At 44.6% G+C, this 26,502-nt stretch overlaps 1 protein-coding gene across 1 annotated transcript in view; it reads right to left on the bottom strand.

Moving 5' to 3' along the window:
* Positions 1-26,502, bottom strand: part of Polr1A (RNA polymerase I subunit RpI1) — a 234,120-nt gene that overhangs the window by 85,063 nt on the left and 122,555 nt on the right. Inside the window, exons 14-18 of the mRNA XM_084576213.1 lie at positions 23,314-23,525; positions 9,564-9,648; positions 3,733-3,933; positions 3,547-3,675; positions 2,391-2,555 (exon numbers count right to left, since the gene is read on the bottom strand). Coding sequence (XP_084432339.1) covers positions 2,391-2,555; positions 3,547-3,675; positions 3,733-3,933; positions 9,564-9,648; positions 23,314-23,525 — 792 coding nt within the window. The remainder of the gene's footprint in view (positions 1-2,390; positions 2,556-3,546; positions 3,676-3,732; positions 3,934-9,563; positions 9,649-23,313; positions 23,526-26,502) is intronic.

Consider the following 26,502-nt stretch of genomic DNA (forward strand, 5'->3'; position numbering starts at 1 on the left):
CAAGCATACAAACAAGCATACATTTCCAAGGGATATTTCTGCTATTGATGTGTTATAGTTTTGGCTGCTTCTAGCACCTCAGTGGTAGGCTGGTTACTTTTACGATTTCGTGGAGCTTTTTTGACTGGAATTCTTGTAGTGTTACCAGACGCATAGCTTAGTTGTGAATCACTAGTTGTGGTGCCACATCACATCGCAATCGCACTTTGAAATTGCTGCAAACATAGTTTGCCAACGTATACACAGCGTTGGCACATCGGCCATGAGGCTCTTGGCCTCATTTTCAAGCCGGGAGAGGCCCTGTTGAACAGCATCAATGCAGCCATGAAGCAGACCAAGATTTACAACTATTTCAGCAGTAAATAAATGTAAGAAAGTTGCAAAGTGTGGTCAGTGTGGTAGTCCACCACGCAAATGCAATACATGATAGCTATAATAACACTTTTGCAAAATGATGTATACTTCTTTTTTTGCATATTTTAGCCGTAGGATGCCTGTGGCGAAATAAGGTCTAGTTAGAAAATGTAGACGTGGTACCGTAACCATGTTAACATATTAGACAAAAACTACTCCCCGGTGCATGTCCCTTACAAAGGGGTTTTATTGATGAAATTTTCATTCACCTAGCGCCAATACGAACTGTGCTGCAAACTGTTTGCAGAGTGTGCAAGTCCTACCTCTGGCAGCTGTACAGCCCACCTGTAATGGGACAACTCAGGGCCTCTACTGCCACCAAGAAGAAAGGGAAGAGGGAGAAAAAAAAATGGAAGATGCAGGGGTGGACAGTAAACAAGGTGCTGTGTAAGGAAAGCATGAACCAATGTGCTGCCTCCGCTGTGGGGCCTCAGGAACACTTGGCAGCAGCTTAGCCGCAGGATCGCTTTATCCATGACTAGTAATCATGGGCGCTGGGGTGGTGCACTTCTTCACCCACATCTGCTTTGACCGACTCTGCATACTTCGTCTGCTTCAGCAGATAGCTCTTAATAACAAGCCACACAGCTTCTTTAGGAGCAGAAGCAGGCTCGAGCATTTTGGAGCAGCTTTGGAGCAATGAAATTAGAATTTTGAGTATTTGATTTATGCTTTGGAACAAATTTCTAAGGCCAAATGCCTTTGACAATTGCAGTTTTCTCTTTCTAAAATATAAAATCTCCAATCTGATTCCTTTTTATGCAAGTTCAATGCCCTTACAACTTTGCACTTCTCTTTGACAAGACAAACGGCCAAAGCATGTAGAGATATATAACACAGGCTGACCTTAGCAACAACTTGGAACAGACTAGCAGCAAACGGAACATTTGCAGGCGCCTCGTCTGACCTAAAGCGTTGGCCTATTTTGACTTGATAGATTAAAATGTCGAGTCTACCACTTCAATGCGCTCAAGCAGTGCCACAAATTTAGAGTTCAGATAAATGGTCACAACATTTGCACTCTATACTGTATCCTTTTCAATCCTATGTCTGTGCTGATAAATTCCTTAGTGCTGGTCAGTAGTGTCTTCAGGAAAGATAGGTGACAGTGAGGCCTTTTGATCCATCAGCTCTTTTTACTTCACTGATGCCTACCAAGAGTTATTCTTTGCTTTAGCAATGCTGGGCTTCATTTTTAACCTCTTGGCATAGGGCCTGTATGGTTTCTCAACACTCTTGAGAAGCTTCCTAGTCATTGCCACCTTTGGCGTGCCATCCCATAAAGCTTATAATTGAAAAAAAAAAAAAACAGACTCGATGGTGAATTCTTGTTTTCACAGCAGAACGATTAGAATTACACTCCTGTAGTTTTTGCTGTCATACAAATTTCCTAATGGCTCACAGTAGTTTGCGCTATCTGCTTCGCTTGCTGCTCTCACTTCTCTCTTGCACAGAGATTCAAAAGGCTAAGAGGAGGTGCTATATCAGATGAACAGTGAATTTCTTTTTCGCATTTAATTCAGTCCAATTGCTTGTGGCTCATGCTAAATTTACTGCGAACAAATATTTATTATGCTCCATGCTTCCCTCCCTTACTAAAATTTTATTTCTATTAAGCTCAGTGCAAGATGCATTATATTTTTGCCCCTGGTGCTGCGACATTGTTTCCTTATTCTGCTAAATTAGATCACAGAACATTGAGGCCGCCAGTTTGGAGCAGTTTTGGACCAATATTGCATTCTGGAGCAGGATGGAGCAGGAAAAGCAGTTTGGAGCAGAATGGAGCAAATGGAGCAGCACTTCCACTCCTGCTTCTTTCACAGAGTAAACCAGTCCTTGCCTGCATGACCTGTAACGAACTCATTCAGCAGTGGTTGTGAATCGAAGCCTGTTGTAACAGCGAGTGGATTCTACCCATGTCCTCTAGAGCAGTCTGCTGTGAACAGCGCAGCATAGCTTACAGCCAAGACACTCACCGCTCTCTGGGCCCTGTGAAGCTGGTGGCTATCGGTGGCGCTCTGGCAACGCTCAATGTCCTCGCGGTTGATGAGAGCCTGCGCATTCTTGATGAGCACAGGGAACTGGCTGGGCTTGAGCATCTGCATCTTGAGCACGTCCAGGCCATCCTCCCCATACTGGAACTGCACCATTAGTAGGCCGATGGCCAATTCAGAATAGGTTCAATGCAAGCTCACACACTTTAATAGCCTTCTCGTCAACTTTCCTTGTCAGTAATTAGCTCCTTAACTGACCTCTTACTGCAACAGGCATTAGTAACGATGAATAAAAATCTGATTATCATTTGCACATGATTTCACTACTTTCCTCTCCTGCCATTTTATGTCAAACAGCCCAGACTTTATGCTGGACAGTCTCAGATTGCTTTAACAAAAATCATGGCCTATTGTGTCACTGTTCTACTCTAGATAGTTTTCGGCAAAAAAAATCTTGAATTGTGGCCCCCATTTTAAGTCTACAGTTTACAGGAAAGCCTAACAAAAGAATTTGTGAAAAATGAAATTTCTCATATAATGCCATGCAGAGCTTTTAAGGAAAGTGAAAGAGTCCATACTGCCCCTTCAAACATAGCAACCTCATAAGGATTTTCTTTATTTCTGCACAAATAAAGAATGCAGTTAACTAAAACTTCCAGGTGGACTGTTTGGTTCATTACTAAGGGTACGTGAATAGTGGTTTCTCGGCTCGAAGCGAATAGTAAAAGCTGCTCAATAATTTCAAAGTGAATAAAACAAACCTTAGAAATGTAGAATTATTGCTTATACCGACCACTCAGAATATCCTCTTTAAAATCCCATGCAAAAGTATAGCCGTGCTGTTCAGATTTATCAAACTCCTGTTCAGCAGAACATTTGATATCTCTAACTCTGTGTTGTGCCCAGCCATGGGTACTTCTGCCAATGGTGCCCCACAACCACTTTTCAAGCGTGGAGTCAGGCTGGTTGTCCAGCCTTGGGCACTAACCTTGCTTATTCTCTATGCGCTGTCCTACAGAGTGTAACACAGCCACGTGCCACGTAGCTGGATAAATGATGCCGCTGTAAGGTTATTGTACAGCTGACAGCAGGAGATGAGCACCACTGTGGAGAGCGAGAGGAAAGGCAGCCGGCATACCTGGATGACGCTGCCGTCGCTGTCCCTGACTGTCTGGTCGTAGCAGACCATGAGCCCCTCCAGGTGCTTGATGAGGCAGCGCTGCAGGTAACCACTGCGGCTTGTCTTGACGGCTGTGTCCACCAGACCCTGCAGCAGTAGGCCTTGTAGGGACAGATGGTCCCTACCTGGGGCCACCACACTTACCTCGCGTCCAGCCATGCAGTGGAAGAAGTACTCCTGGGGACGGATGCCCGTCAGGAAGCGGCCGTCCACAAACCCCCCCGCTCGAGGCGATGTGTCGTAGTGCCGGAAGGAGGGCAGCGTGCGCCCACTCAGCATGAGCGGCACCCGCCGACCCTCCAGCTCAATCTGTCCCAGTAGGCACGAGATCTGCATGCAGTTCACCTGCACGTGGCCACCGACACCTTGTCATTGAGAGGGGAGGGTATGGGCTAGAACTGCACAAAACTTTGCACGCTAGATATGTCTTCTGCAATCTGTAATCATAACAGAATTGGTAGCATTATTAAAAATTTTCTTACAAAACCTAGAGTGTATACAGTGAGATCTCGTTGATACGGTTCTGCTTAATATGTTTTTTGGATAATACGATTTTTTTTTTTCCATTCCTGGCCAATGCCTTTCATACAGCTAATAAGATCTTATTTTCACATGAGTTCAGATCCCAGGATAACAAAAACGTGAGAAAATCGCCTGGTTTTGAAACTCGTTCCAAGAGGCAGTGAAAAAGTGCTAGCTGGAAAGAAGGGGGAAGAGGGAATGAGTAGCCAAACCTCCTGGCTGGTGTTTCAGTACTATCTGCTCAAATAATGAATTTCAACTCCCATTTTTGTCTTGAGAACTTGCTGCTTTTTTTTTTCTTCAAATTTTTCGAGCAGGTGCCTCCTTAGTACTATCCTCCCCGTTCCAGAGTCACAGCCTGCAGCACTGACCTTGGCAGCCTGCCAAGAGGCTGTTGCCCACACAGATGCAAATAACATTTCTCTGCTTTTATTTTTGATGGTACTCCTGTAGGGATGATGCTCTCAACAAAGTTGGCTCAGTGCCAAGTTTTAGGTGCCCTTTGCGGGTTTATTCAGTATTTATTTATTTATTTCATACTTACTGCCAGCCTTGAAGAAGGCCATAGGCAGGAATGGGACATACAGTATGAAAGAAAAAGATATGCAGCAGGAAAAAAGACGTCACAAGGCGCAAATGAAGCAGACAATCGGACATAGTCCACTCGTTTGCACCAACAGTCAACACGAGTATACTGTGCTGAATGACCTGAACATGCTTACACCGTCCAATGGCAAATACAACAACCAGGCATAAAATAAAAGCTAGAAGAAAAAGAAAATGATGGGGAAAAACAGATATGTGAAACACCTGTAGGCAAATGGCTATAGATGATCAAACAGTAACAGTTCACGCCAAGTGACTAAGAATCTTTCTTCAAGTTTCTAACGAAGGACTCGGTAGTAGGGCATTCCGCAGTTTCGGCTGGAAATGTATTCCACTCATTAAGTGTTTGGGGGAAAAAAAGAGTTCTCAAAGGTATTGGTTTTGCAGCAATATTCTTTCAATTCTTTTAATGGTTTCTGCACATGGTCCACTAAGTAACCGGCTTGATATAAAGATTTTTGTCTGTACCAAGCTAACAAGCTAACTGTAATAAATAGCATAGTGGTTGAAACAACGAGAAGACACACATGAAGAGAAGCACAAGTCTTCTACTGCACACAAGAAAAGAAGTCCTGTGTGCAAATCGTGCAAAAAAAAAAAAAAAATCGAATCGAACAGGTTTGTTATTAGGTTTGTATTTAAAATACAGTGAAAGCTCAATAATTTGAACATCGATAATTCTAATTTTCGGATAATTCGAACTACACTACTAGGTCTGGCCAAGCTCCATAGTGATTTGTGTATAAAAAAGCCTATTGATTCGAATGCGAGTCGGTTCCACTACGGATAATTTGAACTACGTGCCACCGCGTCTCGGTGGCTTGGCGCACAGCACGTGGCCAAAAAAAGAAAGAAAAAGACACCTCCGCAAAAAAGTGGCATAGTTAGAAGCTGGGCATGTCTAAAATGGGGACAGAAGGTGAAACCAGGTAAAGCTTCAGGTAAAACTATGGAAAAGTGGGTAACTATAGAAAAGTTTGTAAAGCCTAGATGGCGAGTGAGGGGTTGGCGGCCGTGGCGGTGGCTGCCTGCTCTCTCTTCTGCATTGCCTCCAAAACTTGCTACTAAATATTCATTAATTCAGACCCTGTCAATTCCGAAATACGGATAAGCACTGTTGGTGCAGTCCCAGCCAACCCCATTGAAAGGCTATGACTTAGTACGGGCGCTACGAGTTGTAATAAAAACTTTTTTTATTGCAAGAGTCGTCCATCCTTTCACCCATTAGCCATCAACGAAAGCACATGGTCAGCTGTGATCATGATGCCAGCCTTTAGCATCGCTCGCTTCAAAAGGCGTTTGCTGCTATGGCGCGTTGCAGTCATTGAGTGGCATGAGTAGAGGGCGCGCCCCAATCACTCATGGCTTGATAAAGGGAGCGTACCGAAAACGAGGCTTGCACAACCCAACCGGACAAGCGCTGACACTCTGCCAAATTCACTTCCTTCCATTGCTAGACTAGCGCTAAAAAGGCAAACACACCGTGAATCACTGCGCAGCACCTTGGCGTACTGCCAAGAAATGCGTTTCGGACCGTGACAGCGCGAAACAGAGGGACGCGCTAACTACTGAAGCCTTCCTTTTTATTCAAATCTTTAGGCAAGAATTGAGAGTGGGTGGGTTCATTACGCGAGTGGATTCGTTATGCGAGTAAACACAATAAATTTACCGTAATGCAAATTGTTTTCCAGACAATTCGATAATTCCAACATTGGATAACAGAGATTTTTAGTATAGCGTACGATAAACGCCAGCAAATTATGGGATGCTACTCCATGTGTTGCATCGGCGCTTTTAGTTGGCCGTACGAAAGCGCGAACACAAACTACGGTGGCGACATCTAGGTTTAAAATAAAAAACACATTCAAGCTTTTTTTTTTTACTCCCAAGCCAAAACTAGCCAAGTCGCATCGGGATTTTGGCCAGTTTCGTTGCTGCGGCAGCTTCGTTGTACTCCCCAACATTGGTATTACCATGTTGAATATTTTTACCTTGTATTGCCATCATGGTGAGTACCGGCCTCCTTTCAGCCCTGTACTGCCAAGCATATTTTTACGGATACACACGTGTAAGCAGTCAAGCCAAGGCGATCCGCTTCATGGCATTGCTACAGTGGCTAGAAGCATTGCCATGCCAACAAAGCAACGCTACTCTTCAGGCTTAGGGACTGCGCTGCCGCCGTTCAAAATAAAAAACAAAGCAAATTATTCACTAAATATTTGAGCTGAATGCTACACGAGGCAAAGCGAAGACCCCGTGTGCCGTTATAGGCGGCAGCGCAGCGCGCCCAAAAACGCGGTAACAAAGACAAATTCACTCTGAAGCGGGCGATCTTGTCAATGCTAATCTCCCATCGTAGGTGAGGGCTGGGCACGATAAACTCAAGTTTCGGCGTACGCTGGCCGATCGTACGCAAGAGCTCGGTCTCGGGTACCGTATAGCGCATGCCCAGTGCGCGTCAAGATATTTTTGGCGTGCGCTATTCCTCTGCGTGTGTCTGTGTACGCTATACTAAATGTCTCTAATAATTTGAATTCCCACCCTCCCCCCACCCCCCGCGCCCCCGGTTCCGTGAAGTTCAAATTACTGTAGTGACAATTTTCGAAGATTCGAAAATTAGCGAATACACCAAAAAATTTTCGAAATCACCACAATTCCACTGCACTGTATGCCTCACTGCAATGCTTGAGTGCGTGGACTGTGTAGGGAAGTATTTTTTGCAGGGGGACCTTCCTTCCCTTTAGTGAAGAGAGCCTTTCCGGCAGTGCGAGCAGAGTGAAGCACTTCAGGAAGCCAGGAAAAAGCATCGTTCGCACTTTGGCTTTACCTAATATGCAGTTATCCACATAAAATACCCTATGGCTTTTTGCACTACGCCTGAGCACTATCAGTTGCTGACGTTAGCTTAAGGCAATTTATTGACCCTTGCAAGCATTTTTGCAAGACTGTGCCATCCCGGAGTTCTCGCCTTTTTGAAAGTATAACAAGGTTCAGTTTGGACACTAGTTGTTCATAGTTAAGTAGTATCGCCTACCCATATATCTATAGCAAAAGATACGGATAAACCGCCTTTGGCACGCTCGATCATTGCGCACTGTACAGATGACAAAAAGTTTCATACAACCCTTGAGAATAAATTTTGGCTGAATAAGGAAACATCAGGAAACACATACAGTGCATAAGGAAACACTCTTTAGATTTGAATGGTTTTTTTAAGGTCTCTCATGCAGGATAACTTCATGTTGAGGCCCCTTTCGGCCTAGTCCTGACCGAGCATATTTCTAGTGATTGGCCATGGAGTGTGCAGTGTGCTGTTCTTCCTTCTAAAGACTGTCATGACAATAAAGGCATTTTGCCTTCGACCGATGAGCACCATATTTTTCGCACAAAGATAGTGGTGGTGTCAGGCGATAACATCTATAGCAACATAATTTATTGCGCAACTCTTTTCTTAATTCTGCTGAGAACCAATGAGGGTAACTAGCACATCTTCATATTCTTTTAGGGATGTAAGTACCCATTCCAGTTGCAATAATGTTGGTGACCTTCCCAGCTGCTTTACAGAAACAGGTTTCAGAAAAAAGTGTTGCGCCAGTTAGCATTTTCCAAACATCTGTACAGTCCTAAGCATTGATGTAGTAGAACAGACTTCTACTATGCATTTTGTTCCGTATAACAGCAGTTTCTACAACCACTTTGAAATGAGGAAGCCAGTTATCAAAGGTGACGAGACAGTGGCGTTTGTTAGAAACACATCGAGCAGGACTCCTTTGGTGCTTACAAGGTAACTTTTTGAGTTCCGCAAAACATATGAATTCGAGCAGGTGGTTTGCTTTTTGGCGAACCTGTGCTTTTAGAAGCACATAGCCCAGTAGACTAGTTTAAACCTGGCAGATTAAAATTGCCCATGATGTATACGATGTATTTATTAATAAAGTTATTGGATGCATTAGCATTCAATGCTCATTTTATTTAGGCACAGCTGGATACACACTGCACAGAGGCACTTCAAGTGACTGCCCAGATAGCACCACCCGGGCCTTAAATGCATGGTGCACTGTCAAACTCTCCAATGCATGAAAATAGAGAGCACTCATAATGAAAAGCAGATTTCATTTTGTTTTTATGGTTTCACACCACCCCACAAGAACACCGGCTACAGCTCGTGCATAAGTCAATGTTAATCAGCTTGTTGCTGGTCTTTCTTTTTATGCCAACAGCGGTTAGCGTGGGAACCTACCCTTATTGCTTGCGTGCTTGGAGCATAGAGAAGTTAGCTAGCCGAGACAAAGCAAGCCAAGTAAGAAAGAAGGGAACGGTGTTCATTTGTAGTCCAGTTTGGACAGCCAGGTCTCCTGCTCCTCCAGTGCACCCTTGTTATGCATTAGGCAATGGGACAATGCTGCATGCTTCACTGCTATCAGGTTGCTCCTTATTTTCAGCAAATAAAATTTGTATAACAGGCATGACACTCGGCATCCTTTAGTGGGCTACTCAGTAATTTCAAATTTTCTACCCGCACAAACCAGCTTTCATGGTCCTTGCCGCTCTCTGCCTCCATCCACCATTCATATAATCGGCCAATAATTTTGCCAATTAATTGCACTGTCACAATGTGCAATTTTGTTCAGCACTGCTCCCTCAGGTTTTTTTCATCTTCTGCATATCTTACACAACACTTCCTGCTGGGGAAGAAACACTGGCTTGCAGTGTCTCAAATAGGTCAGGCCTGCTCTTCTCCCAGTTAGGAAGTCTCAAGGGACCAGAACAGCTGCCCTGTGCACACAATTGATGGCCAGTATATTGCCACAGAAGAAAAATGAGGCTTCCACTCCATGCAAACTCACCATGCCTCCCTTGGCCCCAGACTGGACCATCAGCTGAAGGTTGTTGGCTGGAAAGTTCTTCCACAGGCCGTCAGGGATACAGGCCCTGGGCGAGGAGAGAGTACAAAGGGCTGCCTCAACCCCAGATGTTATATTACTAATTATTAATACTGCACAGTTGCTTGACTCCCCTGTCAGTGCACGTCTGCCAGCTAATGAAGACTGGAAGATGAGAGACGCACAGTGCATCTTCCCTCCCCCTCTTCTCCACACACAAACTAGCTGGCAAGAAAACACATGTACGAAGAACTTGACAACACTTGACACAGACGAGGCTGCTGCTGCTGATGCTTGTTGTGGTGGCCGCCACCCTAAAGGCGTGTTCAATTCTGCAATTCTGCAAGCTCGCATTGCAGTCAGCATGGTGCACTAAACGATACATTCTCAGTAATGAATATCTCTTATCAAAGTTTGCATTGCACACAAAAAGTATTGTCACGTAGTAGTGACAATGCTGTTGGCAACAAATAAGGAGGCTCGAAAGTCACTGGAATAAACTCATCATAAGGCTGGCTTGCACTCGCAAAAGAATTAAGTAATCGGTGGCGGCGATAGCAACAAGGGTGCTCGGCAGTCGTCGATCTACGAAAGTTTCACTCATTAGCGCTCAATTTAAAGGCGGCGAAGAAAGAACTAGATAAAACTACGCACGGTGACTAGCATGCCCTGGAACACTGTAGATGCACACACACGTGGCTCGGATCTTCCGAGATACATTTCGAAGCATCTTCTGCAACAAAGAAAACGATAAAGCCACGTCTGTCTTGCAATAACAAGCATAAACAAGAAAAGAGTACCTAATTGATCTGTGCACTACATTCACAGTGGTAAGGCTGCATGCCGGCGGCTGCTTATTTTCAAATGGCTCGCGGCAGTATGTTAAAGAAAGGTTGATGCCCGCGATGGACCGTGGAGCCCAGGAGACGACAGGTGACTGCGGACAATCCTTTCAGAAGGTGAACTCGAAGCTAGATCTCGGGCACCCCAGAAACATCACAGTCTCATTTGATGGCTTGTGGATGACATGTGGTCATTCCCCGCACCTTCTTGAACTGGCTCAGTTATTGAGCTTTTCACTGGAGTTGTGGTCGATTATCTCCTGCTAAGCCATTTCCACACCATGTGTAAACAAGGCCCAAAAGATACTGACCCAATGTACCCAGTCTGCAAAGTCAGTCAGTTCAGTCGTTCAGTCGAGTTTGACTCTTCGTGACCCTATGGACCATACCACGCCACGCTTTCAGGTCTCTCACTATCTTCGTAACATCACATAACTTCATCTGCAGCGCCTCGAAGATGACATCTAACCATCGCATTCACTGCCTACCCCTTCTCCGGTGATCCTCAACCTTTCCCAACATCAAATCTTTCTCCAGCGACTCCTCTCTTCTCATCAGATGACCAAAGTAGCTGAGCTTTAACTTGAGAATTTGATCCTCCAATGAGCAGTCAGGGTTTATGGTCGACAATATTGATTGATTTGATCTTCTGGCAGTCCAAGAAACTCTCAAGAGTCTTCGCCAGCACCACAATTCAAACACGTCAATTCTTAGGCGGTCAGCTTTCTTCATAGTCCAACTCTCGCATCCATACATCACAACTGGAAAGACCATAGCACGAGTTATACGGATCTTGGTTGGCAGTCTAATGTCTCTGCTCTTTACTAGGCGGTCAAGGCTAGCCATGGTTCTCTTTTAAAGAAGCAGGCGTCTCCTAATTTCATGGCTGCAGTCTCCTTCCGGGGTAATCTTGGAGCCCAAGAAGAGAAAATCTGTCACAGCTTCCACTCCTTGTCCCTTGATGCTCCAGGACTTGATAGGGTAAGATGCCATGATCTTTGTCTTTTTAATGTTCAGTTTAAGCCCAAACTTCTTACTTCTTGTACGCGCATCAAAAGTCTCTTGAGTTCCACTTCACTTTCTGCCATTAAAGTGGTATCATCCGCATATCTAAGGTTGTTGATACGTTTTCCAGTAATCTTCACTCCAGCTGAAGACTCGTCCAAACCGGCCTACCTCATGATGCACTCAGCATATAGGTTAAATATGCAGGGCGACAGTATGCAGCCTTGTCTCACTCCTTTCTCAATCAGAAACCAATCAGTAAGACCATGCCCAGTTCTGACTGTGGCCTCTTGCTCTTCATATAGGTTCCTGAGGAGACAGATGAGGTGAATTGGAACTCCCATCTCTTGGAGAGCTTACCACAATCTGCTGTGATCTACGCAGTCAAACGCTTTCGCATAATCAATAAAGCAGAAGAAGATGGGTTTCTGGAACTCTCTTGCTTTTTCCATGATCCAGCGAAGGTTGGCAATCTGGTCTTTAGTTCCTCTGCCCATGCGAAACCCAGCTTGCACGTCCGGAAGCTCCCGATCCCTATACTGCTGCAGCCTACCTTGGAGGATTTTCAACATCACCTTGCTAGCATGCGAAATAAGCACGATCGTGCAGTAGTTGGAACAATCTTTGGCACTGCCTTTCTTTAGAATGGGGATGTAAACTGACCTCTGCCAATCCTGTGGTCACTGCAGGGTTGTCCAAATTTGCTGTCATAATGTATACCGAACGTTAAGAGCATCATGATTGAGGTTTTGAAGCAACTCTGCTGGAATGCCATCAATTCCGCTAGCTTTGTTCTTAGCAAGGCTGGCTAAGGCCCATTCAACTTCACTCTTCAGGATGCCCGGCTCAAGATCAGTAATCACAACCGTCTTATGTTAGGTTTGCACATCCGGGTCCTTCTTGTACAGTTCTTCTGTGTAATTCCTGCCACCTCTTCTTTATCTCTGAGGCTTCAGTGAGGTCCCTGTCTCGTTTGTCCTTTATCACGCCCACCTTAGCACAGAAGCTTCCTTTGATATCTTTGATTGTCTTATACAGAGCTCTTGCGTTCCTCAATTGGCTGTTGTCCTTAACTGCTTGGCACTGTATGTTCAGGAAGGCATTCTTATCTCTCCTTGCTATTTTCTGAAAATCGCATTGAGAACCTTGTATTTTTCTCTTTCCCCCATAACTTTTACCATCCTCCTTTCCTCAGCTATTTGCCAAGCCTCTTCAGATAACCAGATTGCTTTCTTGCATTTCTTTTGCTGTGGAACTACCTTAGTAGCAACTTCTTGTATTATATCACGAACATCAGTCCACATCTCTTCAGGCTTTCTGTCGTCTAGATCCAATTATTGAAATCGATTCCTCACTTCCACCGCATATTCTGATGGAATTTGATCCAGATCATACCTGAAGGGCCTTCTAGTTTTCTGTGTTTTCCTCAATCGAAGCTTAAATTTGGCAACAAGAAGCCGATGATCGATGCCACGATAGGCCCCAGGCCTTGTTTTTACTGCTTGTATAGCGCTTCTCCATCTCTGCCGGCAAAGAATATAATCAATCTGATTCCTGTACAGACCATCCGGTGAAGTCCATGTGTACAGGCCCCTCTTGTGCTGTTGAAAATGAGTATTCACTATGGTCAGGTTGTTTTCTTGACAAAACTCTACTAGCCTCTGCCCAGCTTCATTTGGCTCACCAAGACCGAACTTGCCTGTAATTCCGGATATTTCTTCACTCCCCACCTTAGCATTCCAGTCTCCTATGAGACAAAGGACGTCTGATGATGGAGTGCGGTCTAAAATGCATGACAGGTCAGCATAAAATCTCTCAACATCAGCTTCTTCAGCAGCAGTGGTTGGTGCACAGACTTGGATAACTGTTATGTTGAAAGGGTGACCTTGAATCCGAAGTAAAATCACTTGGTCGTTTTTGGGGTTGTGCTCTAGCACTGCTTTGTCCCTTCTTCTGTTTACTATGAGAGCGACCCCATTCCTTCTCCTGGATTCGTGCCCACAATAAAAGACATAATGGTCGTTTAACAAAGCTTGAAATTGGGCTAAATGGTGCATTGCTTGACTAAAGATAAAGCGCACAGGGAACACACACAAGAGAAGTAGACACAGGACACGCGCTAAATGCATATGCATAGCGAGTGTCCTGTGTCTGCTTCTTTTGTGTGTGTTTCCTGTGCGCTTTATCTTTAGACATAATGGTCGCCAAAATTAAATTCTCCCATTCCGGTCCACTCGAGCTAGCTGATACCAAGATATCAATGTTCAATCTGTCCATTTCTCGATTGACAACATCCAGTTTACCTTGCGTCACAGATGTTACATTCCATGTTGCTATGTGATATATCTCCTTGCAACATCGGACTTTCCGGTCGCTTCCCGACACATCCACAACTGAGCGTCCTTTTGGCTTTAGCCCAGCCGCTTCATTCGTCCTGGAGCTACTAGGAATCGCCCTTTGTTCATCCCCAGTAACATGTGGGACGCCTTCCAACCTGGGGGGCTCATCTTCCAGCGCCATATCATTAATGGTATTGTGACTGGCCATAGGGTTTTCTTGGCAGGAAATACTGGAGTGGGTTGCCATTACCTTCTCCAGTGAATCACATTTTGTCAGAACTCTCTGCCGTGACCTGTCTATCTTGGGTGGCCCTACACAGCAGAGCTCACGACTTCATCGAGCTTTGCAAGCCCCTCCGCCACGACAAGGCAGTGATCCATGCAAAACAAAGCCACATATGCCAGAAGAACGCCTACAAGAAGGCTAGCAAAATGGTTTTGTCTCATTCAAGCAGTTCCTACAACCACACAATCTACGGTACACAACCACACTCTCTGATGGGGACAGCTGCCCCTTCCTTGTTTTGAACGACGCAGAATGCTATGCTTATGACAACCTGCCGATCCGGCAGGGGGCGTTTTGTCACTTGCATTAATAAATGTGTTGCGGCCGGCCCAGTCAGTTGGGCATCTGCACACAACAATTGAACATAGTCACATAAAGGAAAGGTTAATAGCGCAACAAAAAGACACTCACAAAAAGGCAGAAATAGACACACGGGACAGGCGCTGACTTCAACTTCTTTCTCGGAACACCACATACATATAAACTTTTTCAACATCCGAATGCTCCCACAAAGTCAGCAACATATGCATAGCAATTTTAGGTCTTCCCTACCTAGCAACATTTAACAGTCGACCTTCACAACTATACAGCAAGAGACAATTCACTGATACATTTTGAACCAAGTCTTTTTATACAAGAGACGTCTAGCAGCTCACGGTCAAGATTATCCCTGCTCCTGCCTAAAATCTTAATTTCTTTGAAGTTCGGTTCACATTTTATCTTGAAATCGCACAATTTGCAATGGGCAATGTGTCAACGATAGGGCTGCAGAACATAAGCGCTCTCTAAATAACAATCACAATTTAAATCTAGTATCTGTTCATTGCAAATTGTGATTTCAAGACAAAATGTGAACCGAACTTTAAAGAAATTAAGGTTTTAGGCAGGAGCAGGGGTAATCTTGCCCATGAGCTGCTAGAAGCCTCATATATAAAAAGATCTCTCCCACTGTATAGTTGAGAAGGTCGACTGTTAAATGTTGTTAGGTAGGGAAGACCTAAAATTGCTATGCATATGTTGCTGACCTTGTGGGAGCATTTGGATGTTGAAGAACAAGTTTGTATGTGGTGTTCCGAGAAAGACATTGGAGTCAGCATCTGTCCTGTGTGTCCATTTTTGCCTATTTGTGAGTGTCTTTTTGTTGCGCTATTAACCTTTCCTTTATGTGACTATGCACCAACTAGCCCAGCAATCAGTTTCAATTGAACATGGTTGCATCACTCCTTGGACGTGACACAGAAGTCTATGGATCAGTAGCAATTACCAAAGAAGAAAGCATAAACTATGCACAGAAGCATATGGGAATAGACCTGCGCCATGTGGTCAGAAAACAGTGAGGTTCTGGTAGAGATACCTTTAGTGGGAAAGGAAAGCTTACAGCAGAACTCATCTGTATTGTAAATTGAGCTCCTACTAGGCATGGTCTAAAGTTGCACACTGCTGATGTGGACGCCCCACAAAGGGCTGTGATGGCCACCTACCATCATGTTGCCTACAACCACAGCCTATGTCCAAAAGGCCCTCAGTTCAGCGCAAGCACAATTCTGCACTAGCCAGAGGTGAGACCATGCCACGTCACTGACACAACTCGTCACTTCATGTTTATAATGCTTAGGGGGCTGTCTATGAAAGGCTTTCTGAAATGAGGAGTTCAACAAGCAAAAGCCCAGAGGCGCGTAGGGAATGCTATGCCTCACTCTCAACTGGCCAGGCTGCTGTGGCTCAGGCTGTGAAGAAGTTTCATGCAGGCAGTGAAAGAACTGCTGGACGCATTCTGAAAGAGCTGAACCTGACCTCCAGGCATAGGTCGGCAAAATCATGCGTGCTCACTCAGGCTCACTCAGAAAAATTTGGTCCATCTGCGGGCACACTCTCACTCAGACTCACAAGGCCCGAACTCACTCACAATCATGACCTCAAACTCACGCAAGCTGACGACTCCCTCAGGCTCACTCAGACTCATGAACTCACAATCACGCATGATGACGATTCACTTGGGCTCACTCAGACTCATAACTAATCTGAGCTCACTCACTTATCTCGACTCACTCATTTTTTATTCATAACTCATCCGCGCTCACTCACTTCGACTCACGACTCATCTGAGCTTGTATCGGTAGGCGGAAGGTAGTAAAAAAAAAAGAAAAAATGCGGGAAATAAATAGAAAAAAATGTGTAACATTACATGATTAGACTGTTTTCTTCAGCATTGAATCAGTTGAAAGGTTACAGGAAAAGGAAAAAATATGGTAGGGATTATCCCTTTTAAGCTGATTATAGTATGAAAGCTTGGTCTTTTTAGCTATCATCATCATCATCAGCCTGATTATACCCACTGCGAGGCGAAGGCCTCTCCCATATTTCTCCACTTAACCCGGTTCTGTGCTAGCTGCATCCACTTGACCCCTGCGAACTTCTTAATCTCATCCGCCCACCTAACTTTCTGCCGCCCCCTGCTACGCTTTCCTTCCCTTGGAATCCAGTTTGTTACCCTCAGCGACCATCGGTTATCCTCTCTTCGCACTACATGTCCTGCCCATGTCCATTTCTTCTTCTTAATTTCTACTAGAATGTCGGTAACTTGAGTTATTTCTCTGACCCACTCTGCACGCTTTCTATCTCTTAATGTTACCCCTACCATTTTTCGTTCCATAGCCCTCTGGGTTGTCCTCAACTTAAGTAGAACTCTCTTGGTTAGCCTCCACATTTCAGCCCTATAGGTGAGTACAGGCAAGATGCAACTGTTGTATACTTTCCTCTTGAGTGATACCGGTAAGCTGCTAGTCATAATCTGCGAGTGCTTACCAAATGCGCTCCATCCCACTCTTATTCTTCTTGTTATTTCCTTTTCATGGTCTGGATCTGCGGTTACTACCTGTCCTAAGTAGACATATTCGCCTACTACTTCCAGTATTTCGCTACCTAATGTAAACTGCTGTTCTTTCCCGAGGCTGTTGAACATTACCTTAGTCTTCTGCATATTGATTTTCAAGCCTACCTTTCTACTTTTCCTGTCTAGGTCATCAATCATTATTTGCAGTTCATCCCCCAAGTTGCTTAGCAAGGCAATGTCATCAGCAAATTGCAGATTACTGAGGTATTCTCCATCTACCCTTATCCCTAACTGCTCCCATTCCAAGTCTCTGAATACTTCCTCTAAACAAGCTGTGAATAGTACTGGGGAGATTGTGTCTCCTTGCCTAACACCTTTCTTTATAGGAATTTTGTTACTTTCTTTATGCAGAACTATGGTTGCTGTGCAGCCACTATATATATATCTTCCAGCACTTTCACGTACGGCTCGTCTACCCCCTGATTTCGCAATGCCTGCATCACCGCCGAGGTTTCAACTGAGTCAAATGCTTTTTCGTAATCAATGAATGCTATGAAGCTATAGCATGGGCCAAATTTTTTATATGGCTATAGCCGATTTGGGGGTTGCCGTCTTGTCGAGCACAGTCAATAATGGTTGGATACCAATTATAAAGATGAAACTTCGAAGGCGGCCTGGGCCAAATTTTGGAAATGGTCATGCTCAACTTTAAAAGTAACCATAGTGTCGAGGATGGTCAATGCAATTAGGAACTGATCACTTTTGATGTAAATTGGCCAAAATCAAATTTCTAGGGGTTGGTAAACTGTGTGTGACCCAAACCAAAATTTGGAGGTCACCATCGTGTTCGCTGTAATCTAATTATGTTGTCCATTCATTTTAGTCCGAAATAAGCTCATGTCAATCTACTCGGGTGAGGGGACCAAATTTGAAGATGGGCCCGATCAAATTTGGAGGTCGCCATCTTGTTTGCCATAGTCATATTAAATTGGACAGTTTTTTGCCCAAATCAGTCGAGGTGAAATTTCGGTGGTGAGTGGGCAAAATATAAGGCGGCCCTGGAGGTCACCATCGTGGTCGCCGTAGGTGAATTATCTTGGACAGGTTTTGGACCAAATCGATCGAAGCTAAATTTCAGCTATACCGGAATGCGTTTAAATTACCCACGTACGTAGCCACGTATTTGTGACCTCCTCAAACAGCCTACCCAATTAGAGCAATGGCACACAAAAAGAAATATCAGAAAAGATTCTTGGTGTGTGGTGGTGAGCCTGTGATTTCTTTCGCAATAAGAAACAGCATTCAACATGTGGTTACACAATGGTCTCTTCGAACTTAGCCTGATATTATTAGCTATGCACAGCTAGCTTGGCTCGTTCGCATCACTGTGCACCAATGAGCAGCTAACCCGTGAAATCATTTGTGAGATATTCCGAAGTAAATAAACAGCAAAGGAAGAACTATACAGCCACCGCAATACAACACACCAACAAGAACAAATGTTCGATTAACCTGCATTAATTGCCACAGTCCAAATAATTGCGTAACAAAAAACAACGAAATTGCTCTACATCAGCTCACCAAGGAGCTTATTCATTATTAGAATTACACAGGCAATTCGAGTCCTAATTCGAGTCACTAATTAGATCCTAAGGATCTAATTAGTGACTTGTGCCCATTACTCACTCGATCACTTCACATCATGATCCTTCAACCTCTGAGCAAGAATTCATTTGATTTCATAGGAACTTTCTAGGTCGGACTCGGCAAGACTCAGATCATAATCTGAATGTGAGTTCAGACTCTCTCATGACTCAGATCATAATCGAAATGTGAGTCCGGACTCGCGACTCAGATCATGATCTGAATGTGAATCCGGACTCACTCAAACTCAGATCATAATTTGAGTGCCAGTCCGGACTCACGGCTCAGATCACGATCTGAGTGTGAGTCCGGACTCACTCACGACTCAGATCATGATCTGAGTGTGAGCCTGAGTGAGCCGACTCATAAGTGAGTCCGCCGATCTACGCCTCCAGGCCCTGGAAAACCAAACGCATGCTGGAGAAAGAGAAGCAAAGGAAAGCTGCATGTGCATAGAAACATAATTCCACAGAAAATGTGCAGTGCATGCTAAAATGCCTTTTTAATGCTAGAATGCTAGTAAGCTATCTGACTAGTATATCGTGGGAGGCTATCGGCAGCTTTCTAAGGTCACTGAATGGATAATCGTAGTTTTTCAATAAACAGCACTCTGCTAGTTTTTCTCATTTTTCTCACAATATGAATTGTAGATTGTGAGCAGGGCTGGGCAAGATACTTCAAAAAGTATCTTCGATACCGATAAGTGATACCTTGAAAGATTGTATTTCCGATACCGATACCAAACCGAAATTTATTTCCGATACAGATACTCGATGCTTTACTTCGATAATTCAATACAGCTCTGAAATCCCAATATGATAGAGGCGGTAATATTAGTGAAGCTGGAAAATTTTACCATGCTTTCTAGAATTTTCAGTGGTACGAACATCGCAGTTGCTGTTTCTACGAAAGGGCTTAAACGGATCCAACTGCATGGATTTATTGAAGCTCCGCCATCTGGGCAGCTGGTCTTGTCATACCTTCACATTGAATTGAAGCCATGGTTACAAAGATACTACCGTTGAAAGTCAAGCTAGTTGGTCAGACGACATGATGCACCATGCAGCAGAGTAGGCAACGACACACAGGAGAGGCACACATACACATAAACAAGGCAGCATTGTCCTTGTCTATGTGTATGTGTCCCTCTCCTATGTGTCGTCGCCTACTCTGCTGCATGGTGCATCATGGTTACAAAGCTTTCACAGCAACCTAGCGAACAATTTCTTTAAGCTAGTGTTCTTCATACGAACCACCCTGTGAGCACTTGGCTACATACAATGAAATCTGAAACTTCTTTTGCTGCTTTCCATTTCATACACTACACGTTACTGACCCAATGGCCCTCTCCATTTTCTTTGCTATAAGGCTCAGTGCTGCGTGCGCTTGGGGAACTGAGCAGGTATTTTGATATTAGTGCGATAGCACACTTTTGAAGCGCATATTCTGAGTTAAAAGCTAGAAGATAACAAAAATAAAATGGCTGAACTTTTTTTATCAGTTCCGAAATAGTCCCGAGATATGGGCGTTCTGTAAGCGAAGCAAATAAGAAAAGTCTATATATAATTCGACGAGCACGCTGCACTGTTACATTTGATGAAGGGGCCCTTTACCAGAAGATAAAAATAACCCCCCTCCCCCACCCCTCCCCATATCCCATATCCCCATCCCCCGGACACCAAGAGTGCTGCCGTAACTTAGCCGGCATAACCCACTTCGGTATCCCCTCCTCAAGAATACCCCATAGGAATTAGAAGAAGAAGAAGCCGCGTCGACTCGAGGATCTTGAAGGTACAATAAAGTCAAGACTGACTAGCGTCTCTTGAGAATTTAGTCTGGTTTAGATAAAAGAAAGAATTGTTCTTTTTACGAGAGTGTGCCTTAATTTTTTAGACGTAATACAGTCGAACCCGGATATATCGAATTTTGGTTATATCAAATTCACGGAATATCCCCTTGAAAATCCCATGTAAAAGTATAGGAAAGCCGCGTCATATATCGAACTCAATTTCCCCGGTCGTTCGATATATCGAACTCCGCACGACGCACTGGAAAGTGTGCCTTTCCCAAAGACGATCGCATCACCCTCGGCCGTTTGCCGCGTGACGTTTTCAAGCCACGCGTGGAAGGAATGAGAGGGGACAGCGGCTAGGGCAGCGCCGCGCTCATTCCCTAAAGGCGCGCGCATGCGGTTATCGTTTCCCGTGCACCAGCACGTGACGTTTGCAAGCCATATGCATGAATGAACCAGAGAGAACCGGTGGGAACGAGAGGGGAAAACGCGACAGAGCGAAGCGCAAGGGTGTGCCCATCCTTTTGCCGAGCTATCTCTCTCCTTCTTATTTCCCGGCTTTCGTTCGCAGTAGCACGCGCTATGCATGCGCCAAGCCAGCTCAGCCCGTTTTCAGACAGAACATCGGACGCTTTCTCCAGCGTATGTTGCGACCGCTGACGTGGCTATGGCACCTGCGGAAGTTAAGAAACGACAGATCTACCTTCTTTTTTTTTTTTGCGAGTCCTTTATTTTTATCGTGCTGTACGCGCGGCGTAGCGTAAGATATAGCGTTACGAAGCGGATTCTTTTTTTTTTTTTTTTTGGCGGGATTCGTTTATCCTTGCATGTATAAATCAATGAAACCACGCGGTCAGCTGCGATCATGACACCGGCTTTTAGCATTTTTCACTTCAAACAGCATTTGCAGCTACTGCATCACGCTTTCCAATGATTTTGTGGCAGTGGACTCCGCCCGCCCCAAGCGCGATGTGATAAATTGAACCAGGCTTGTGCAATCAAGCCATCACGGGCACTCTGCCAAGTTCGCTCCCCGTCACCGCAGGAGCTATCAAAAGATAAACACACCGTCACGTTATCGCTGCGCAGCATCTTGGCACGCTGCCAAGAAATGAGCTGTGGATGAGATGACCGAAACGAAGTGCGACATGCAAGCGAAAATGCTGGCGATTTCTGCCACGGCGACACAGAAACCTTGCTTTGAGCTGCCGCGGTGGCTCGAACGGTAGAGGGACACAGTTCCAACAAGATGGAAATTTTTTGCTCTGTCGCTGCCGCTCGTCGCCGAGATCGCTTAATCGCTTGCATGTGAGCGAGCTGGCCTTAACGCTTTTTTTTCTTTTTTTGCAAATTCTCGAGTGCAAAAGTGGAGGGCGGGTTCATTATGCGACTGAGTTGATTACGCGACAAATACGGTATCGTTTTTTCGCTTCGTAAGGGCCGTCCCAAGCCGATTTCTGTATATCGAATTATCAATATATCAAACTATTTCGCGATCCCCTTCGAGTTCGATATATCCGGGTTCGACTGTAGCTTTTACAGAAAAAGCCTAGTGGAAGCCTCTTCCCGGCGCAGTTAGAAAGAAAGGTGTTTGTTTCGAATCAAACGCAGCTAGAACAAGAGCGCTGCCTTAGACGCTCTTGTTCTAGCCACCAAGCCGACATGCGAAGCTCAAGGGTCTGGAGAGCTGCTTGGTAAGAATCACATGCCTCAGAGACAGACAAGGAGGCGGATTGCAGAGGGTGGGAGAGCGGCTAGGGATGAAGTGCGTGTGGTCCCTACTCCCTGTTCGTCTTCTTTGGTGTTTCTTTGTCAATTTTGTTCTTTTTTCTGCGTGTCTGTTAACGGCTTAGCAGCTTCGTGGTAAGCACTAGGTACTCACAAGTAAACAACCTCATGAGCACCTATTTGCCATTCCTCCTTCAGTTTTAAAGAAAGAGAATAGGGATAGATTGAAGGTAAGAAAACGGGGCGATTGAAGGAAACTTCAAGCAGGAAGGAAATCAGGATGCACTGCATGCAAAGATGCCTCCCGGCTTGTACTAGCGCCTGAGCAAGCACCGTCAACCAAATGTCTAACACACAGTGGTTTCAATATTTTGCGGAGTATCGAGTATCGTTAAAATACACTATACATCAAAAATGTATTTTCGTTACCGATACTTTCATTTTCAGCACTTGATACCTGATACCTATACACAAAATGTATTTAAATATAGTATCAAAGATACATGTATCTTCGATACTGCCCATGACTGGTTGTGAGCAAATTTAAAAGTGAAGTATCTCAGCATCTACAGCAGAAAGAAACAATTTTTTTTTAGCAAGTAGCTAGCTAAGTGATCCAATTGAGGCAAACAAATTTTTTTATGACCTAGGTCTCAATTGCATGTTAGTCAAAATTTTTTGCACACATCTGATTGTGCAGTAAAATCAGTAACAATGGTAAATACAATGCCGTTTTAACCTTGCGTTCAATTTTTTTACAATTGAAATCGTGTGCCATTTATGAGATTTTATGCTTTACTTTCCCCCTTCGTTCAGTTCAATTTTATTCTTTTACTGTTCTAGTGAACAATAGGGAGATCAAGAAATTTTTTAAGGATGTGCAATTTCATAAGTTTGGTAGAAATAAAACATTTTTCTCCAGAAGCAGTGTCCTCCATTATAACCTTCAAGTCTGTGAGGGATGCCACAGTGGAGGGCTCCGGTTCTGCGTGCAGTTCATGGGTGCCTTGCACTACGCCTCTACTAATATGAAGCTAGGCTCAAGCTTGCATATTTCAGTTCCATAGCTAAGCATAAGTAACCACTTGCCCACTGTGGCAGGTAAAAAATAAGGAAGAAAAATTGTGCTATGGCAAGCAAAAATTTCCACAAAAAATACAGAGAGAATTCATTTTTTGCATAGTTGTAAAGTAAGGATGCAATTATTAGCAACTCCTATGTACTACCAAGTTAATGCTGACTCACTTGTTAATCTGGTTGTTGACATCGTCAGTGACCGATTTCATGGTGGCATCAAGCTGCTTCATGAGGCGGTCTGTGCGTGCGGTGTGGGCGGCCCGGAGCTTTTCTTCCAGCTGCTGCTGCTCCTCCTCATCCTGTAACCCCAGGGCTTGGAGGGCTACCGTGTCTCCCTGCCCACGGGCCTTCTTCATGATGCGCCGCCGCTTGCGGTTGGCCTGGACCACACACAGGAGGCAAACGCACCAGCATTCGCTCTCCACAACACTACCCCTTAGCACAACAGTTTCAAAACCAATGAGGGGTGCTCCAAACCAAGCACGCTGCACAGAGTGTTCTGTACTTATCTATATGGGATACAAAAAATTTCTCTAGCACAAACTGCAGGACGATTTGGCTTCAAATGCTGATCACTAAGTAGCTTGCGATGATTCACCTTTTTCAATAGAAAATTTACTATTGTAACTTACCTGCATTTTCTGGAAGTGGTGAAACGCTGCAGTCAGCTGTGACAGAAGTTTTCATCACAACAAGCGAACCAACTGATATGACAGGCTGCTCCATCAGGTGAACTGCGGGGCCCACCCCTGTCTTGTTCGGGACATTTGACTACATTGCAGTTCGCCAGATGGCACAGTCTATAAAACAGGCTTCTGCGCTTGTTTTGACGGAAAGGTCTGCCACAGCTGCATTTTTTTACCTGACTGAGCGTTAAAGAGGGGCACAGTGTTTAAATTACAAACCAACAATGGACAAAAAATTCAATTTTTAAAAATTGTTGCGTCAACATGTATACCTCATTTTCTATGCATACATTGCAAAAATGTTCACAGTCTTGAAATGACAACTGACACTGTATCACCCAAATTCTAAGCATGTCCTGAATTTACAAAGATACCTAGAGCAATGCGATCTCAGAATAACTGCTTGAGGGGTGAGTTGGTGCTGCACAGTACCCAGAAATGCGGCGCAACGAACACTGTTAGTGTTAGTGTTGTACTGGGATGATTGTGCTATTAACTTTCATTGTTGGCTAGACATCTGCTTGGCAAAGAAGAGGTGTGTGAAGAAAATGTACTTAGGTGTAGAAGAGGAAGTTGTGGCTGAGTGGTGAAGTGGAAGTGCATGTTCAGTTTCATTGTAAATAAATGAATAAATATTACAGTTGGTAGCGTGCGCCTGTGTTGTGTTTTCTATTAACGTGATTGTGTTCGTTCCGCCGCATTTCTTAGTACTAAGTAATGCAATCAAAATCGAAAAAGCCTTTTGCCCATTTTGTTAATTCTGCATTCTTTTGTAATTCTGCCAGGGGAAAAACAAGCGACACAAAACACTGCTGTTGAGGCAGTTATACGAAAATGTGTCGTATAATTATAGAGAAAATGAAGAGATCTTGCCTCCTATTGCTCACATTGAACACTCCAATATCCAAGATATTGGGATGCCCTTTTAATATGGCAATGAACATTGCATAAAACCCACAGCAGTGCTATCCTGTAGTGAAACCCTGGCTTTACAGTCGAGTCCACTTATAACGATACCGGTTTTAACAATATATCGGTTACAACAATGAAAACCTGCTGTATGTTTTCTATGGTAAAATAATCCGCTTACTACGATGCCCCCTTGCCACGTTACCGGTTATAACAATGAAGTCTGGCTCCTGTGTTCTCGTGCCAGAAGGTAATGGAATGCAAAATACTGAGAAGAAAAAAAAAGAAAGAAATTCCAGCTGCTGCACCCTCCCCGCCGCGTGCTCATACAATAGAACCTGTTTTTTGGCCTTCTTCGCATTGTAAGCCATGCGCGCCTTTCTCCCGCTGCCCTTCCACCCCTTGAAACACAAATGGACTGCGCCCATAGCTCTGCGCTGTGCCACCCTCCGAAACACAAATGTACTTCACCAATACTCCGACAGCGCTGACCCGCTGATCTGCTCACTCGCCCGCTCGCCCCTCATTTTGCGCAGTTCTGCAAGCGAATTTGGTTGTTTGCGCAAGCTGATTGTGTCGAAGTCGTTCCTGGCCACGCGGCTTTTCCGTCTCGTTTGAATCACCGCCGAAAAGGAAGATGGCTGATCCATCCGCTGATTATCGGACGACGTTGCCGGTGAAAAGAAAGCACACGGCTATCGATTTGGAGACGAAGTGCAGTATCATAAAAGAGTACGCACTATCGCAACCAACGGTGTCGACGATCATCCGCTCCGCTGAGAAGTTCTACAAAGAAAAGTCCTCGCTTGACAGTGGGCGCAAACACGTTCGACAAAGCACCTGATGACGACAGTGATGACGACGACAGCGACGATGGCTCAATGTTGTTCTCGCAAGAGGCCCTGATGTTGATTCAGTCTCCCTGGGGCTTTGTTTTCACGAGGGACCTTCCGCTGCACTACGTGGTGTACCTAGATGCCATGGAGAAGGATGTCGACACGCTTCGCGTGAGGCAAGCAAGGTTAACGGACATGGGGTTTTCTCGTGCAAGCCAGTGAGATGTACGTGGTGAGATGCTTGTGGTGATTTCCACCCAGGGGCCTGCGTGCCCCAGTCTCCTCTGCTTTTAAATAAAAGTTTCGTCTCTCTCTCTTCACCCCAGCGTCACTTCGGGATTTCCCAAGCTGAGGGGCAGCCGCGGCAACCTTCTCATATTTTTACAAGACCCCTTTCGAGGCCACCAAAACGATGTCCCGGCGGAGCTCGAATGTCACTTGCCGTCCGTGACCCCTCTCTGCAGCTGTTATGCTTTTTTCATGCAAACCGTTTATAACAATTATTGGTTATAACAATGGAAATTTCGTGGCACTTGAGTATTGTTATAAGTGGATTCGACTGTATTAGAGTAGTTTACCAAATGACCATGTCTTGGAAAAATACTGCCGATTTTCTTAAGTATATCGAGTGTATTATTCTTTTCCTTTCAAATTATCATGTTCTTTTTTTATATATATTTTACACTCTTTTTAGTGCACTACTTTCGAATCACTGGTGATGTTCTGTTAGCTTTGAACTACAGTAAAAGATCATTCATTCGAACTTCACGGGACCGGAAAGAAAGTTCGAATTATCGAAAGGCCTCGAAAAATCTGACAAGAACAATTTGGCGTAATGAACCCAAGCTCATAGTGAACTCAACCCTCACTATTGCCGCTGAGAAGAGGAAAAGAAGTGCTGGTCGTTAGTGCGTCCCTCCATTTCG

The sequence above is a fragment of the Amblyomma maculatum genome, chromosome 8, assembly GCF_055883805.1.
Source record: "Amblyomma maculatum isolate TAMU_Amacu chromosome 8, ASM5588380v1, whole genome shotgun sequence".
NCBI classification, from domain to species: Eukaryota; Metazoa; Arthropoda; class Arachnida; order Ixodida; family Ixodidae; genus Amblyomma; species Amblyomma maculatum.